Here is a 19,269-nt window from a genome sequence, read left to right as displayed (position 1 = left end):
ACATTGAATGAAATTAAAGGGAACCCATCAGGTGATACATACATAAATCATAGTTTGGCTGCATGATTGCAGCCATGTATATTGTTCTGTGAAATGATCCAGAGTTTCAGTGAAAATATACTTTGAAGATCCAGCCAGGGACCATACACAGAGACCAGACTAGTTTGGCGAAGTCTCAAACAGTCTATTCCCAGCGCCGCTGCAGATGATTGACAGGTCTCTCCCTATGTACATGCGAGAGAGACACCCATCAATCACCTGCAGTAATGCTGGTAAGAATTGGCCTGGCGTGGAAAAAGACTGGTCAAGTCTCAAGCCATGTTCCAAAGATGGATCTTAAAAGTAAATTTTCTCTGAAACTTTGAAAACGCTAGTAACAACTGATCAGTGGAGTGGGTATCAGACCGCTTTAAAGCTTACAAAATACTGCTATATAGTTCACATATATTATTGCAATTGAATTCCAAATTAATTTTGCCAGACATCTCTAAAAAAAATCCGTGTGGTTTCAGTTTTTCCTGAGATTTAAGCCATTGGACACCAACTAAACCTTTAAGAAATTGCAACAAGTTCCAACTTGGTGTCGAAGTCCGCTCCAATTAGGTTTGTCTGCTGAAGGACCTTTGAGCCCCGTGATTTCTTCAAGCTAGATGGATCCTCTGGTGCCAATCTAACTACTGAGAAGCTCTAGGAGGAACCAAACAAGCATTATACTATCCTTACCCAGAACGAAGGCCCAGAGTAGGAACAGCAGTGGCATGTTAAAGTACCAGGTTATCTTGCTATACGACCCCAGGTATGAAAGTACTTGCAAGGGAAAAGACTAGCACTTTCACATCACCTACCTGTTTCTGTGCAATCAACAAGTGTGATAAGTATTTAACCCTTTGAACTTATTTGAAAATATTATCTTTTAAAAGTTATATAGAATCTCCTCATCTGACAGCCTTTCCTTATCCTGAACTGCTGGAGCAGCTGAGTCTAGCTATATATACAATGCTAGCTATATATAGTGTATGCAGTATTTGTACCAGTAGGGAGCTGACAGCTGTTGGCTCGGAGGTGTAAGTAGAAAAAAATTATCTAAAATCTAGTCTCCGGAATTTTATGTCTTAATATATAGGAGCTTATAAGATACTTTTTTACAGTTATCATTTACATTTAAATGGGTTGCCTGCTTTCACAATCCTCTTATGTTACTATGCTATCGTGTTTCCTTGAAAATGAGACAGTCTTATATTATTGTTGGCTCTAAAAGATGTGCTAGGGCAGTCATGGCGAACCTTTTACAGGCCGAGTGCCCAAACTGTAGTTCTAAACCCATTTTTTTTTCCGAAGTGCCAACCAATCCTATTATGTAAATAATTGATTTTAACCTTACCTTTGCAGTCTTCTCTTCTCTTCAGCAGGGGGCATCACGCTCATGCATGCTTACCACACATTGGAGCTGAGCCCCTGCCCTTTCCAGACACAGCAGTTGGATTGATCTTTCTGGAAAAAATTGCAGCATATTAGACAGAGATTTTAGCCTGGAATGCAATCAGATGTCACCCTGTAATCCACATCTACATTTCAAAGTCTGAAGATCTTGAAATCCCATAAAGACGTACGAGTTGCTATTCTCCCCTTTCATTGTGTAGTTATGTCCCCTTCCTGGCCACTTCCTGGTAAACATGTCTACCATCCTGATATATATTTCCTACATTCTGGTATATTTGTCCACATCATGGCCCCATCCTGGTAAATGTACCCCATCCTGGTAAATGTACCCCATCCTGGTAAATGTATCCCATCCTGGCATGTTCCCCCATGCTGTTAAATGACCCCATCCTGGTAAATGTACCCCATCCTGGTAAATGTACCCCATCCTGGTAAATGTATCCCATCCTGGCATGTTCCCCCATGCTGTTAAATGACCCCATCCTGGTAAATGTACCGTACCCCATCCTGGTAAATGTATCCCATCCTGGCATGTTCCCCCATGCTGTTAAATGACCCCATCCTGGTAAATGTACCTCATCCAGGCATGTTCCCTTATCCTGGTAAATGTACCCCATCCTGATAAATGTCACCCTTCCTGCTAAATGTTCCCCATCCTGGCATTTTTCCTCATCCTGGCATGTTCATGTACCCCCATCCTGGCATGTTTCCCCCCCATCCTTTCATGTTTCCCCCCATTCTGGTAAATGTATCCCCCATTCTGGTAAATGTATCCCCCATTCTGGTAAATGTATCCCCCATACTGGTAAATGTATCCCCCATACTGGTAAATGTACCCCTTCCTGGCATGTTTCCCTTCCTGCTAAATGTACCCCATCCTGGCATGATTTCCCCCATCCTTACAGTCATATTTACCCCCATCCTTGCAGCCATGTTTCCCCCATCTTTGCAGCCATGTTTCCCCCATTTTTGCAGCCATGTTTCCCCCATCTTTGCACGTTTCTCTCCATCTTTGCACGTTTCTCTCCATCTTTGCAGCCATGTTTTACCCGTGCTCTCCATGTTTTCCCCGTGCTCTGTTTGCCCCATGCTCTGTTTGTATATGCCCCATGCTCCCATGTTCCCCCCGTGCTAGCTCTGTCCCCCGTACTCCCCATGTTCCCCCCGTGCTAGCTCTGTCCCCCGTGCTCCCCATGTTCCCCCCGTGCTAGCTCTGTCCCCCGTGCTCCCCATGTTTCCCCCGTGCTGGCTCTGTCCCCGTGCGCTCCATGTTTCCCCGTGCTGGCTCTGTCCCCCGTGCTCCCATGTTTCCCCCATGCTGGCTCTGTCCCCCGTGCTCCCCATGTGTCCCCCATGTAGGCTCTGTCCCCCGTGCTCCAATGTTTCCCCCGTGCTCCCCATGTGTCCTCCGTGCGCTCCATGTTTGCCCCGTGCTGGCTCTGTCCCCCGTGCGCTCCATGTTTCCCCCGTGTGCTCCATGTTTCCCCCGTGCGCTCCATGTTTCCCCCATGCTCCCATGTTTCCCCCGTGCGCTCCATGTTTCCCCCGTGCGCTCCATGTTTCCCCCATGCTCCCATGTTTCCCCCGTGCGCTCCATGTTTCCCCCATGCTCCCATGTGTCCCCCGTGCGCTCCATGTGTCCCCCGTGCTCCCCATGTGTCCCCCGTGCGCTCCATGTTTGCCCCGTGCTGGCTCTGTCCCCCGTGCGCTCCATGTTTCCCCCGTGCGCTCCATGTTTCTCCCGTGCGCTCCATGTTTCCCCCGTGCGCTCCATGTTTCCCCCGTGCGCTCCATGTTTCCCCCATGCAGGCTCTGTCCCCCATGTGTCCCCCGTGCAGGCTCTGTCTCCCATGTGTCCCCCGTGCAGGCTCTGTCCCCCATGTGTCCCCCGTGCAGGCTCTGTCCCCCATGTGTCCCCCGTGCGCTCCATGTTTCCCCCGTGCAGGCTCTGTCCCCCATGTGTCCCCCATGCAGGCTCTGTCCGCCATGTGTCCCCCGTGCGCTGCATGTTTCCCCCGTGCAGGCTCTGTCCCCCATGTGTCCCCCGTGCGCTGCATGTTTCCCCCGTGCAGGCTCTGTCCCCCATGTGTCCCCCGTGCGCTCCATGTTTCCCCCGTGCAGGCTCTGTTCCCCATGTGTCCCCCGTGCAGGCTCTGTCCCCCATGTGTCCCCCGTGCAGGCTCTGTCCCCCATGTGTCCCCCGTGCGCTCCATGTTTCCCCCGTGCAGGCTCTGTCCCCCATGTGTCCCCCATGCAGGCTCTGTCCCCCATGTGTCCCCCGTGCGCTCCATGTTTCCCCCGTGCAGGCTCTGTCCCCCATGTGTCCCCCATGCAGGCTCTGTCCCCCATGTGTCCCCCGTGCGCTGCATGTTTCCCCCGTGCAGGCTCTGTCCCCCATGTGTCCCCCGTGCGCTGCATGTTTCCCCCGTGCAGGCTCTGTCCCCCCCACATCTTGGCACAGCCGCACAGAGGCTAAAAATAAAAAAAAAAAACTCACCTTCTGGCCCCCACTCCTCCACTGCTGCGTCCTCAGTCACTTCAGTTCCCGCGCGGCCACAAGACACCGGCGCCGCCTACTGACGCTCCTCCGTCTCCTAGGCAACAGGTCTGCAGCCCAGGAGAGGAGGAGTGTCAGAGCGAGGAGAAATGTCTCCTCTGCTAAACACCAGTTTGAGCTGCTGGCGCGACCACACCAGCAGATCAAACTGGCGCAGTGTGGCGACAGCGGCGTGCCAGCACAAACGGCTCTGCGTGCCCTGTCTGGCATGCGTGCCATAGGTTCGCCATCACTGTGCTAGGGCTTATTTTCAGGGGATGTCTTATATGTTGTATTAGCATCAGTGATTAGGTCGCCCGTTAATGGAAAATAAATATTCACCACCTTCTCCTACTCATATTCCCGCTCAACCATCTGTGACATCATTAGTGATTGTAACGTGTGATAATTGCAAATGAATATTCACTCCCTGCGGATAATCCAGCCCACTCCTCTGTGCCGACATCAGTAATTCAGTCAGACTGCTAAATTACTGGCCAAGGATTCCATCGCAATGGTCAAACTGGCTGGCAGCTCTTTTGACCCGAGTGTGTCAGGGTATATTTCTATGCACCTGTCACATTCAGATGAGGAGACCCACTGGCCAATTCGAGCATTGTGATGTGATCATCTGGCAGTAATATGGTGGTCTGACTCAATCACTGATACTGGCAAAGAGGGGTGGGTGGGATTATGGGTGTGGTAAGGGGAATATTCATTTGCAATTAACACCTGTTTCAATCACTGACGTTGGCACAGAGGGGTGGGTGGGAATATTTGTGGGTTAAGGGAGTGAATATTCATTTTCATTAACACACGTTTTAATCACTGATGCTGGCACAGAGGGTTGTGCAAAATTATGGGTGGGAGATGGGGTGAATATTCACTTTCCATGAACTAGCCGACATGTGACTATGAACTTCCAGGTCAACAAAACGGGGCAATATACAGCAATCAAAATTACATATCCTCGAAGGGATGGCCAAGCCCTATTTCAGGACATTATTATAGTATGGTACGCAACTAGGGCTTATTTTGGAGTAGAGCTTATATTATAAGCATACTCCAAAATTTACAAAAACTCCTGCCAGGGATTATTTTCAAAATAGGTCTGATTTTCGGGGAAAATCTATGTCAGAATGAAGCTGATCACACGGTGTGCTGCAGCTACTGAGTCCAACAGTGATCTACTGTAACCTGTCCTAGCACGATGTATTTATTTATCCTGCAGCACCCCTGCAGGGGGAATTAGGAATTTAGCTGTATATACACCACATAGGAGACACTCAGACTGATATGTATATATATATATATATATATATATATATAATTGCCTTATTCTGTCTGTCTGTCTGTCTTGCTCCAAAATTGTGTCCTTACGGTGACACAAAGCTGATTGGCTCGCCATGGCCCCGCCCCCCCGCACGGATTGGCCGCTCGCCTCGGCTCCGCCCTCCCACGGATTGGTCACTCGCCTCGGCCTGGCCCCGCCCTCCGCATGGATTGGCCACTCGCCCCGGCCCTCCGCACGCATCGCCAGACATAACCTTGCGCTGCTGGGATCGTGACGGAGCCGGTGAACGCTGGTAACCATTATACACATCGGGTAACTAAGGTCCCTTAATTACCCGATGTGTATCATAGTTACCAGTGTACACCGGCTCCGTCATGATCCCAGCAGCGCCAGACATAACCTTGCGATGCTGGGATCTTGACGGAGCCGGTGAACGCTAGTAACCATTATACACATCGGGTAACTAAGGTCCCTTAGTTACCCGACGTGTATCATAGTTACCAGCGTACACCGGCTCCCGGTACACGTGTGCAGGGAGCCGGCATTATACTCCTTTCCCCCCAGGACTACTCCTCCTATTATAGTCCTCCTATTATACTCCTCTCTGAGTATAATAGGAGAACTATTATAGCATGGGGGATGGAGCACGATGGGGTGCGCAGCATGGGGGATGTAGCACGATGGGGGGTGCGCAGCATGGGGGATGGAGCACGATGGGGAGTGCGCAGCATGGGGGATGGAGCACGATGGGGAGTGCGCAGCATGGAGGATGGAGCACGATGGGGAGTGCGCAGCATGGGGGATGGAGCACGATAGGGAGTGCGCAGCATGGGGGATGGAGCACGATGGGGGGTGCGCAGCATCGGGGATGGAGCACGATGGGGGGTGGGCAGCATGGGGGATGGAGCACGATGGGGGGTGCGCAGCATGCTGGATGGGGCACGATGGGGGGGTGCACAGCATGGGGGATGGAGCACGATGGGAGGTGCACACCTCCCCCCAACACACACACACAACACACCACACACACACTGGGAACCACAAACACCACCATACACAGACACCCACACACACAGACAACGCCGCACACACACAACACCCAACACACAAACACCGCGGCATACATAAATATACGCACATACCGCACAACTCACACATTGCACAAAGCATACCTCCCCCCAAAACACACCACACCCACACAAACCGCGCAACACACACACACAACGCTACAGACACACAGCGCTCCACAAACAACGCAACACACATACAACACCGCTCTCACCCCCCGCCACATCCAGACAACACCCAGAACATGTACAGCGCCCTACACAAACACTTGGCAACTACACACAACATCTATATATATATATATATATATATATAACAAAAATCATACATGAACTACACAATACGTAAATTCTAGAATACCCGATGCGTAGAATCGGGCCACCTTCTAGTATAATATATAAAGCTATAAAGCTGAATGTGTGTGTGTGTGTATGTCCGGGATTGGCATCTGCACCGTCGCAGCTGCAGCCACAAAGTTTTGCGCACTCACACGTCTGGACCCCGAGAGTGTCATGTTGTGAGGCCAAATTTTAACCCCGCGCATTCCAATTTAATGGGAAAAAGTGAAACGAAAAGTGTATCTGCACCGTCGCATTTACAATCACGAAATTTTGCACAGACACCTCATTTGACCCAAGGAACGTCATAGACTATGTTTTGACAGGAAAATGTAACCCCGCGCTTTACAGTTACTCTCTAAAAAACCTGCCTCCATTAAAATAAATGAAGCCTGGAACTACAGGTTATTAGTAGGAGCTGTGCTTGGTTGCTATAGGAACAAAAGACATTCATAGTATAAGAAGCTTTTATGTGAGGTAATAAGATGTCGGTGGGGAGACGGATTGAGAGAGACAAAGAAATAGACAGAGAGACAGACAGAGACAGAGAGACAGACAGGGAAAGAGACAGAGAGATAGAGACAGACAGGGAAAGAGACAGACAGAGACAGACCTGGAAAGAGACAGACCTTGAAAAAGACAGACCTGGAAAGAGACAGACCTGGAAAGAGACAGACCTGGAAAGAGACAGACCTGGAAAGAGACAGACCTGGAAAGAGACAGACGGGGAAAGAGGCAGATTGGGAAAGAGACAGATGGGGAAAGAGACAGATGGGGAAAGAGACAGACAGACATGCAGACAGGGACAGAGACAGGCAGACAGGGAAGGAGGAGACAGCCAGAGTGACAGACAAAGATAGATGGGGAAAGACACAGACCTTGATAGAGACAGACGGTGAAAGAGACAAAGAAATAGAGACAGACAAGGAAAGAGACAGAGAAATAGAGACAGACAAGGAAAGAGACAAACAGAGACAGGCATATAGGGAAAGAGACAGACAGGAAAAGACACAGACAAAGAGACAGAGAGACAGACAGAGAAAGAGACAGACCTGAGAAAGAGACAGACCTAGAAATAGACAGATGGGGAAAGAAACAGCGAGATAGAGACAGACAAAAAAGAGACAGAGACAGGCAGACGGGGAAAGAGACAGACGGGGAAAGAGACAGTCGGAGCACATTACTTCGCCAATTTAGTTAAATCTGTGTGGAATATCTATGGTGTTGAAATATATGTTGTGAAATGCTTCTATTAGCTTGGTCTTCGCCTTTTAATAATTACATTTCTATCTATTTGTTTTGTGTTTTTTGGGTGCAGAATAAATTTTTGTTAATACAGTCTATTTTGTTAACAACAGTTATTAACCCGGGCAAAGCCGGGTAGTACAGCTAGTATATATATATATATATATATATATATATATATATATATATATATATATATGTGTATATATATAATGTTTCGAACTCTTGACTTTCAGGCTTCATATCTCACCATCCACCACATCTTTGAGAGTGAGACTACCTTCATTTTCTACACAATCATCTTGAGTATTTCATACTTGAACTTGATCTGTTACTATTTAGCATATGGTTAAGTTATGCAGATTTTTGTTGTCAAGTCACTTTTCATACCCACTTTTTGCTTGTCAGTTTATCACATAGAAGACATTAAGACTGCTGTATTTACATCACACAGGAGACACTGATAAAAGTGTATATGCATCACAAAGAAGGCCCTGAGGCTACTGTAAACATCACATAGGACACACTGGCCATGGAGCATAAATATCATATCAGAGACACAGGGGCTGCAGTAATCACATTACAAGGGAGACACTGGGGCTGGTGCATATACATCACATAGGAGATACTGAGTCTGGAGACACTGAGGCTGCAGAATATATATATATATATATATATATATATATATATATATATATATATATATATAAAATCAGTACAGACCACACGTTTGGACACACCTTCTCATTCAAACAGTTTTCTTTATTTTCATGACTCTGAAGATTGTAGATTCACATTGAAGGCATCAAAACTATGAATTAACACATGTGGAATGAAATACTTAACAAAAAAGTGTGAAACAAACTGAAAATATGTCTTATATTCTAGGTTCTTTTGCTTTCATTACTGCTTTGCACACTCTTGGCATTCTCTTGATGAGCTTCAAGAGATAGTCCCCGGAAATGGTCTTCTAACTGTCTTGAAGGAGTTCCCAGAGATGCTTAGCACTTGTTGGCCCTTTTGCCTTCACTCTGCGGTCCAGCTCACCCCAAACCATCTCGATTGGGCTCAGCTCTGGTGACTGTGGAGGCCAGGTCATCTGGCGTAGCACCCCATCACTCTCATTCTTAGTCAAATAGCCCTTACACAGCCTGGAGGTGTGTTTGGGGTCATTGTCCTGTTGAAAAATAAATGATGGTCCAACTAAACGCAAACCAGATTGAATAGCATTGTACTGCAAGATGCTGTGGTAGCCATGCTGGTTCAGTATGCCTTCAATTTTGAATAAATCCCCAACAGTGTAACCAGCAAAGCACCCCCACACCATCACACCTCCTCCTCCATGCTTCACGGTGGGAACCAGGCATGTAGAGTCCATCCGTTCACCTTTTCTGCGTCACACAAAGACACGGTAGTTGTATCCAAAGATTTCAAATTTGGACTCATCAGACCAAAGCACAGATTTCCACTGGCCTAATGACCATTCCTTGTGTTCTTTAGCCCAAACAAGTCTCTTCTGCTTGTTGCCTGTCCTCAGTAGTGGTTTCCTAGTAGCTATTTTACCATGAAGGCCTGCTGCACAAAGTCTTTTCTTAACAGTTGTTCTAGAGATGTGTCTGCTGCTAGAACTCTATGTGGCATTGACCTGGTCTCTAATCTGAGCTGCTGTTAAGCTGCGATTTCTAAGGATGGTTGCTTGGATAAACTTATCCTCCGCAGCAGAGGTGACTCTTGGTCTTTCCTGGGACAGTCCTCATGTGAGCCAGTTTCTTTGTAGCGTTTGATGGTTTTTGTCACTGCACTTGGGGACACTTTCAAAGTTTTCCCAATTTTTCGGACTGACTGACCTTCATTTCTTAAAGTAATGATGGCCACTCGTTTTTCTTTTCTTAGCTGCTTTTTTCTTGCTATAATACAAATTCTAACAGTCTATTCAGTAGGACTATCAGCTGTGTATCCAGCAGACTTCTGCACAACACAACTGATGGTCCCAACCCCATTTATAAGGCAAGAAATCCCACTTATTAAACCTGACAGGGCATACCTGTGAAGTGAAAACCATTTCCGGTGACTACCTCTTGAAGCTCATCAATAGAATGCCAAAAGTGTGCAAAGCAGTAATCAAAGCAAAAGGTGGCTACTTTGAAGAACCTAGAATATAAGACATATTTTCAGTTGTTTCACACATTTTTGTTAAGTATTTCATTACACATGTGCAATTCATAGTTTTGATGCCTTCAATGTGAATCTACAATTTTCAGAGTCATGAAAATAAAGGAAACTCTTTGAATGAGAAGGTGTGTCCAAACTTTTGGTGTGTACTGTATATATATATATATATATATATATATATATATATATATATTTATTTATATATAGCATAGGAGGCACTGGGGCTGATGTATATACACGACATAGGAAACACTGAGATTGCTGTATATACATCACATAGGAGACACTGATAAAGGTGTTTATTCAACACAATGGAAACACTGAGATTGCTGTATGCATCATATAAGATACACTGGGACTGCTGTATATACATCACATACTCTGAGACTGCTGTTTACATCATATTGGAGACATTGGGGCTGGATCATGTACATCAAATACAGTGCACTGAGATTGGTGTATATAAATCTTTATAGGCGAGACAAAGATTGCTGTATACATCACACAAGATTCACTGGGCCTGGTGTATATAAATCACATAGGAAACACTGGGCCTGGACCATATACATCACATAAGATACATAGGAGGTGCAGAATTTTTGTCACATAGGAGACACTGAGCTGCTGTATATACATCACATAAGGAGACACTGATAAAGGTGTATATATCATATAGGAGACTCTGAGACTGCTGTATACATCACATAGGAGACACACAGGCTGCTGTATATATCTCAAAGGAGACAACAAGTCTGCTGTATATATGACAAAAGAGACACAGGGGCTGCAACATATACATCACATGGAAATCACTGGAGCTGTTGCATATACATTACATAGGATACACTGGGGTTGCAGAATAAATATCACATAGGAGACACTGGGGCTGGTGCATAGATACCACATGGGAGACACTGGGACTGGAGCATATACATCACATAGGAAATACTGGGGCTGCTGTATTTATCTGCCCAGGAGCCAGAAAAGAATACACCTGTATTAAAAGATGAGGGTTTATTATCTAAGGGTATGTGGACACAATGTTGCTTTTTTCAGGCAAGTCCACTCTGAAACCCGCCTGTAAAAGAAAAGTGCTAACTTAACACTTGGAAGAATGAATATATGCAGCTTTAGGTAAAAACGACTTGCTGTTCATATGCTTAGGCTTTTGAGCACCTTTTAACCAAACAAGTTTCTAAAAACTCCAAGTGATTAAAGGAATTGAACTGACTATTCTCCAGGCATCTTCTTCTCTGTGGATGCTTTATACTTTGTAATACAAGATAACGAGAAGGCTTAAAGATTTCCATATGTCTTTGTGAGCATTTTGCCAGCATATTTGCTTGAAAAAACATTAGCAGCTTCACCATTGTCGAATGTCGGTAAAAAAAAATATAGGTGGGTTCACCTTCATGGAAAACACATACTCTAAAAATATCTTTAATAACGACTTTTATAAACTAGGTAACGTCTTGTAAGTTGAGTAAAGAAGTCTCAGCTGCAATACCAAAGATGGACAGGAGTAGCGCTGTATTTGTAAATATAATTGCACATCATCTTTTCATATCTCTCACAAGCTCTTCAAAAGGAATCTGTCACCGTTTTTTTGCTACAACATGTGACAGCAGCATAATGTAGGGTCAATGACCCTGATTCTAGCAATGTATCAATAACTGAGCTGCCTGCTGTCATTTTTATTTTATTTTGTTATATCAGCTACAGATTTAGCAGTTCTCTGAATGCTGAGCTCTTTATAACCCCGCCCACATCACTGATCGGCAGCATTCTGTGTACCTAGTGCTTAGAAAAAAAGCTGCCAATCAGTGAAGGGGAAAGGATGATACAAATCTCATGAACATGAGTACAAGACTGCTAGTCCTCTAATGATAATCTCCTGCTGATAAAATACTGATTTTATCACAGTACTATAACAAGCAGCCCAGTAAGTGACACATCGCTGGAATCAGAGCCTCTGTCAACAAATTATGTTTCTCTCAGATTAGGTGGCAAAAACCCGGTGACAGATTCCCTTTAATATTCAGATTGCGTCTAAGTAATAATTAAACTATAACCATAATCATTTTTGGAGGGCTGAGATAAATAACCTTTTAATGTTCAGGCTGATTGAATCACCTTAAATCAAGGCATTCTCTTGATTTATTTCATTGCCGGTCCCTAGCGCTGTCCCTTTCAATTTGATGTGCTATATATTATAGCGAGCGTTTAGAAAATCTCGTAAATTTCTTCACGGTCTCTATTATAAGCAGTTGTTCCCAGTAACAGCAGCAATGTATATATATATATATATATATATATATATATATATATCTGTCACCGGAGACTCGTCCCATCTGTGCGAGTTGCCGGGTGAGACGTCTTAATCTATATTTTTTTTCAAGATCCAGTTACAGTAGTTTAGCAAAATCAGCCAGATAGGTCGAGAACTGGAGAAATGTGAGTGCAGAAAAACTCCATTAATCTAGCCTGTGCCGGACGGCTGCGGCACGGGATTACTGGAAATTCCACACCATATGAATTATATACACACAATAACTAATGGCTTGTGTAGTCTAATATCTATCTATCTATCTATCTATCTAGCAACCTCTCCATTCATTGATGCATCCATCTAATTATCTTGTATTGATCTTTTATTAATCTATCTCTCATGTCTACCTATGCAGACTATCCATAACTAAAAAAATCACTCTATACATATAAATTGGGTGGTTTCTGTAGCATGGATATGGATTGATGGAACAGGGCCCCTGTGCAAGAACAGTATATGGGCCCTTTGCAGTCTAATAATGTGTCTGTGGCTGTTTGCAGCTTTGGAGCTGGATGTGGCCCCCCTTACCTCTTAAGCCCCTGCGTGGCTACATAGGTTGGACCAATGGTATGTCCACCCCTGGGCATATAGAGTCTATATGCCCAGGGGCGGACATACCATTGGTCCAACCTATGTAACCACGCAGGGGTTCAAGGGGTAAGGGGGGGCCACATCCAGCTCCAAAGCTGATAAGGTAGCAGTCTAATTCATCTTTATTAATTGTAACCTGGTAAAGGGTGTAATATAAAACTAGGCATAAATGCTTCCTCACTGATGTTATATAAAATATTTTAATGTCTTAGGACAGCTCATGCCAAAGCCAAAGCAGATGGAGCCGAGCAAGCAGCACAAGCAGCAAACAACGAGTCCAGCATTTCAAGAACTATGGCACGAGAGCTCTCTCCAGACTTCTATCAGCCAGGTACATGACCTCTATCAGGATACAAGATCCCTTCTATATGCCAATTTAATACTAGGGTTTTATGTGGCTGAGGGTTCCCTCTGCTCCCCTCTATGCTTCTTCACAAAGCATATTACTATTAGGCAGCTCCACACATGAGATGCATAGCCAAGCGGTTAATAGAAAGGGAAAATCTTTTTTTAAGGCCTTCCCCTATTAGCTAAAATGACTGTAAAAAGTATAGGACTAAACATGTCCACAAATTACATCCCTTTGATTTCAGCAGGGATTGTGTAATGCTTTTTATCACCTGTAGGGGCACTGCAGGGAAATTTAACATTTGCTGCTGGAATGTCATAAAGATTAAACCTGTATAGTAAGATGCCATGGGATTAGTCTAATATCAAAGGAGTCTTTGGGTTGTACAAAGCGTGAGTTAATACCTGTAATACCAGACACAACCTATAGACTTTGATGTTGTGTTTTTTTTAACCTTCTCTCATACAATAAGCCAGCTGCTAATAAGTATTTTGTATTCAATTTAGGCCCAGAATACATAAAAAGAAAGTTAATGCAAGAAATAATAGAAAATGCAGAACCAATGGAACTGAAAGAAGAAGCCAGTGCTGCCAACGAAGAACCGTCTGCAGCAACGCCTTCTGAAAGTCCTCAGGTGCCAGATAAGCAACCAATTTCACAAGATGTTTCCCCAGTGCGAACCCCATCCCCACCAATGGCTGCGACTCCACCAGATGCCAAGAGACTTAAGACAAGCTCCCAAAAAGAGAGGTTATTAACTCCAGGGAACTGGAATGGGGAACATACTCGTGGTGGAAGTCAAGCTGCATCCCCATCTAACAGCCCATCCAAACCAAGTAACCAAGATTTGACCAGCAAATTTGAAAGCCAAATGAAACCACTTCAACGGTTGGGAAACAAGTCATCCAGTTCAGATGTTGAGTTTCACAAGGGCTATCACAGCTATGCTGTGCGGACCTCCCCAGTGACTCCTCCACCGGATTATGAGGAAAAAGCATTCCCATCACCAGAAGCACCAACCAAGTCAAAAACTCCTGATTTGAAGGAAGACAAGAAGGACATTTTACCTTCGCAAAAACTCCAAGAACAGAAGGCTGCTATAGAACCCCCCAAAAAAGAGATCAAAGCTAAACCCAGTGAAGAGAATAGGCTGGATATGAAAGTTTTAGAAGCCAAGAGCGAGACCAAGACTGTCCAGAAATATGAACCCAAAACTATACAGAAGAATGAACCAAAGGCTGGACAGAAAGCAGCTCCTGCCAAAGCAGAGCCAAAAGTTGCACCAAAAGCTGCTGCTCCAAAACCTGAACCCAAAGCTCCAGCCAAGAATGAATCAAAGGCATTGGCTAAGTTTGACCCTAAGAGCTTGCTTAAAAAGGGTGCCCAAGCTGCAGCTGATGTAAAACAAGAAGAAGAAATTGAAACGGTAGGTATTGTGAAAGCATATCATTCTGTTTAAGGGGTCTTAAGGTTGCTTTACATGCAACAACGTCGCTAACGAGATGTCGTTGGGGTCACGGAATTCATGACGCACATCTGGCCTCGTTAGCGACGTTGTTGCGTGTGATACGTACGAGTGACCGCTAACGATGCAAAATACTCACCAAATCGTTTATTGTTAAAACGTCGTCCATTTCCCAAATATCGTTGCTGATTTTTGACGCAGGTTGTTCGTCGTTCCTGAGGCAGCACACGTTGCTACGTGTGACACCTCAGGAACGACGAACAACACCTTCCCAGTGTCCTCCGGCAACGAGGTGGGCGTTACTTTCATGCGGCTGCTCTCCGCCCCTCCGCTTCTATTGGACGCCTGCCGGGTGACGTCGTTGTGACACCTCACAAACCGCCCCCTTAGAAAAGAGGCTGTTCGCCGGTCACAGCGACATCATTAGGAAGGTAAGTATGTGTGACAGGTCCTAGCGACATTGTGCTCCACGGGCAGCGATTTGCCCGTGACGCATAAATGACGGGGACGGGTGCTTTCATGAGCGACATCGCTAGCGATGTTGCTGCGTGTAAAGCAGCCTTTAGGCTCAGAGATCTGGGCCTGCAGCTAATAGGCATTGGGCTGAAACATTCCGCAATCTGTGGTAAGGAAGCTCCAAAACCCTTGCGCAGGAATGGAGTTACGGTAATTGCAAAAATGTAGTTATCTCCTATTCATAGGCCAGTGAATAACTTATTAATAACTGGAGGTCTTAGCTGGTGCGACCCTCTGCTATTGTGAGAACGCAACTCTGGATCCCAAGACTCATGTTGAGTGGAGTGGCGTTCCATATACTTGACCTCATATGTACAAATTCCCCTAATCAAAAAAATACCACTCTTTCACTTTTTAAAATTTCACCTCTATTCACACTTGTTAAAAGCTCTACTTTCCTACATCAACAAAAATACATGTTAAAAATGTCTATCATTCCCCATATATTTAAATGTTTATTTATATGTCTCCATTGCCATTTATGGAAAGATAGTAATATACTTCTTCTATGATGTGTCTAAATCTCATGTATAATTGGGAAGTCCTAATCTTAAAAATTCACTAACAAAGCCTCTCGGACATGTTTTGCATGACACAGCTTTATCAACAGGCTCTGGGGCTATGGCTATAGAGCTCCTTGATAAAGTTGTATCATGGAGAAACATATCGGATATCCTTAATGCAGTAGGATAGAATAGGGAGTTACTAGTTTATTGTTAGTGTTTCTTTATAATGTGTATTATACATGTATAGTTTTAGAGCAGAAACATTATGTATACTTTCTGAAATCAACACATATACAGTATCACAATAACTGCATGTACAGTACACCTACACTCAGCACACATAGCTCAGCTACATCTACATGCACACAGTTCAGCTGCAACACACTCAGCTCATCTACATTATCAACCCACATACACATGCACACACACTGTTTGCATATTACCTTATTCTGACATGATTTTGAGGTATGTGACTTATCACATAACTAGATAGGTCAAAACTCAGAATATGCAGCATCCATGCAAGTCTTTGTAGCTTTCTTTCCTGCCCCACACCAAATGGATAGGTTAGCGTGGTCAGGAGGAGAAGGATGCTATCAGTGTTGTCCTCGATCATAGAAAGTTACTCTGTGACTAAAAGCTGCACACACTTTTAAGCAAGTTTTTTTTCTTGCTACAAATTGCGTCTAAAGGCCGCTTTACATGCTGCAATCTTGCTAGCGTGCGTACCCGCCCCCATCATTTGTGCATCATGAGCAAATCGCTGCCTGTGGCGCACAAAATCGTGCGGACCCGTCACACTACTTACCTGCCTAGCGACGTCGCTGTGACCGGCCAACCGCCTCCTTTCTAAGGGGGCGGTTCGTTCGGCGTCACAGCAACGTCACTAAGCGGCCACCCAATCAAAGCGGAGAGGAGGAGATGAGCAGGACGAACATCTCGCCCACCTCCTTCCTTCCTCATTGCGGGCGGCCCCAGGTAAGGTGAGGTTCCTCATTCCTGCGGTGTCACACATAGCGATGTGTGCTGCCGCAGGAATGACGAACAACATCGTACCTGCAGCAGCAACGATAATTGGGAATAGGGGGGCATGTCACCGATTAGCAATTTTGCACGTTTTTGCGACGATTCAAAATTGCTCATAGGTGTCACACGCAACGACATCGCTAGCGTGGCCGGATGTGCGTCACAAAATCCGTGACCCCAACGACATTGCTTTAGCGATGTCGTAGCGTGTAAAGCGGCCTTTAGAGTAAAAAAAAATATGTAGATCATCTATGTGACTGCCAGAGAAAATCAAGCACTGTACGTCGGTATCTTAAGCGGGCTTTACACACTGCGATATCGGTCCCGATCTGTTGCGCGACATCGCTGCCCGTGGCGCACAATATCGCCCAGACCCGTCACATGTACTTACCTGCCCGGCGACGTCGCTGTGACCAGGGAACCACCTCCTTTCTAAGGGGGCGGTCCGTGCGGCGTCACAGCTGTGTCACTGAACCGCCGCCCAATAGAAGCGGAGGGGCGGAGATGAGCGGGACGTAACATCCCACCCACCTTCTTCCTTCCGCATAGCGGCCGGGAGGCAGGTAAGGAGAGCTTCCTCGTTCCTGCGGTGTCACACAGAGCAATGTGTGCTGCCGCAGGAACGAGGAACAACCTCGTTACTGCTGCAGTAACGATTTTTGAGAATGGACCCCGATGTCACCGATGAGCGATTTTGCACGTTTTTGCAACGATGCAAAATCGCTCATCGGTGTCACACGCAACGGCATCGCTAATGCGGCCGGATGTGCGTCACCAAATCTGGGACCCCAACGAGTTCGCATTAGCGATGTCGTAGCGTGTAAAGCCCCCTTTAGTCCTGTTATTTGGATCTCTCCTTTAATAGATACAATTTTGCCTGCACTAGAAGGAGATGAGGAGTATACTGCTTCATACTGGTTACAATTATGGAAAGTTTAATGTACAAATTGTAAGGTGCTAGCTTTTAAGCTCCCTCTAGTGGTGACAAAGGCATGCAAAATTGTAATATTTTAAAGCGGTTTCCATGTGATGATTCACAAATCTGCAGTCACAGAGTCATACACTATACACTCAAACCTGGACAACACCTTTAATACTGTGCAAATATTTTTCGGAGCAGAGTAACAGAAAAAGCTCTAATTAATATATTAATAGTGGGTCTAGGTAGATAAAAAATGGTGATCTATAGTGGACATTTTTTGTACTAGTATCAGGTAAATATGTGGTTATAAATATACCTGTCTATTTCTCTGCCAAGTACTTTTCATAATACTCAATCCCGGTTACTATGTGTCATCTTCTGTATTTCAGAGACCTGATACAATCATGATCTGCATGGTAATATTACTGAATATCGGCCTGTCTATCCTATTCGTACATCTACTGACATGAAGAGTAAGTATTACATTCTAGAATTAGGACACCTTACATTTTTACGTAATTTATAAGTAATCTTACCCATTAAAATACTAACTTCCCAAAATAGGGATCATTCTTTTTGGTTTGTCTGATTGATAAAATGATCTATATAAATATCTATTTTTAGACACTAACCACTTTTATAATTTGCTTTATGATAAAATTCCTTACCATTCTCCCTATATCTGTTTACTTTACTTCCTGTGACTTTCCGTTTGAGTCCCATTAGGGTTTCTCAAATGGGACGTCATCAGGAGTATGGCTGAGCAGTCACATTATTGGGACGTGACCACAGTGCCACCCCCTGATCGCGATCTGTTTCAGAGGTGAAGATTGAAGCTGCGAGGAAGAGATTTCATAGTCCTGTCTTCCGGCTTCTTTCACTGATATTGATTTGGGCCGTTAACGAAAGAAGCTGTGGTAAGTGATCGCAGAGCCACCCATAGATAACATCCTGTCCCAGGAGGAGTTATCAAAACTGTGGGGAAGTGGCTTCAGGGTCATCCTCCCGATGACGTTTAATCTCAGATTTCCCAGAGAATTCTCGAATTCTAATGGAATATCATGGGAAGTAAAGTAAGAGTGCAGGTATAGCGATTAACTATATAAAGAATACAGTGAGGAATTTTCAAATAAAGCAAATGATAAAAATGGTTAGGGCTTACAAATCGATATTTACTCACGATATTTTAGGCATCGGACAACTCCTTTAAGAAATTGAAATTACTTTAGCATTTCTTACCTTGAGATCCTAAATCAGAATGTTATCATAGACTGTATGATAAAATTTCTCTTCTCTGTCTTTCACTGTTTAAAGGGAACCTGTCACCAGTTTTTGACCCTATGAACAAATGCCACCACCTTTAACTGCTTCTTTGCTGCAGTCCACAAACGTGTCTATCAGCGCCTGACTTCCCTTGTATACTCCGCAAAATACATTTGATATGCTCCTACTCTGTATGTAAATTAGTGTGG

The 19,269-nt window shown here is 44.9% G+C and overlaps 1 protein-coding gene across 1 annotated transcript in view; it reads left to right on the top strand.

Annotated features, from left to right (window-relative positions):
* The window catches only part of JPH2 (junctophilin 2), a 108,594-nt gene that overhangs the window by 83,782 nt on the left and 5,543 nt on the right, over positions 1 to 19,269 (top strand). The window contains exons 3-5 of the mRNA XM_075350345.1: positions 13,226 to 13,344; positions 13,869 to 14,788; positions 18,187 to 18,270. Of these exons, the coding sequence (XP_075206460.1) occupies positions 13,226 to 13,344; positions 13,869 to 14,788; positions 18,187 to 18,267 (1,120 nt within the window). The 3' untranslated portion in view covers positions 18,268 to 18,270. The remainder of the gene's footprint in view (positions 1 to 13,225; positions 13,345 to 13,868; positions 14,789 to 18,186; positions 18,271 to 19,269) is intronic.

Source organism: Anomaloglossus baeobatrachus, chromosome 5 (assembly GCF_048569485.1).
Source record: "Anomaloglossus baeobatrachus isolate aAnoBae1 chromosome 5, aAnoBae1.hap1, whole genome shotgun sequence".
NCBI lineage: Eukaryota > Metazoa > Chordata > Amphibia > Anura > Aromobatidae > Anomaloglossus > Anomaloglossus baeobatrachus.
Note: the sequence above shows the minus strand (reverse complement) of the source record. Positions and strands in the feature narration are given on the sequence as shown.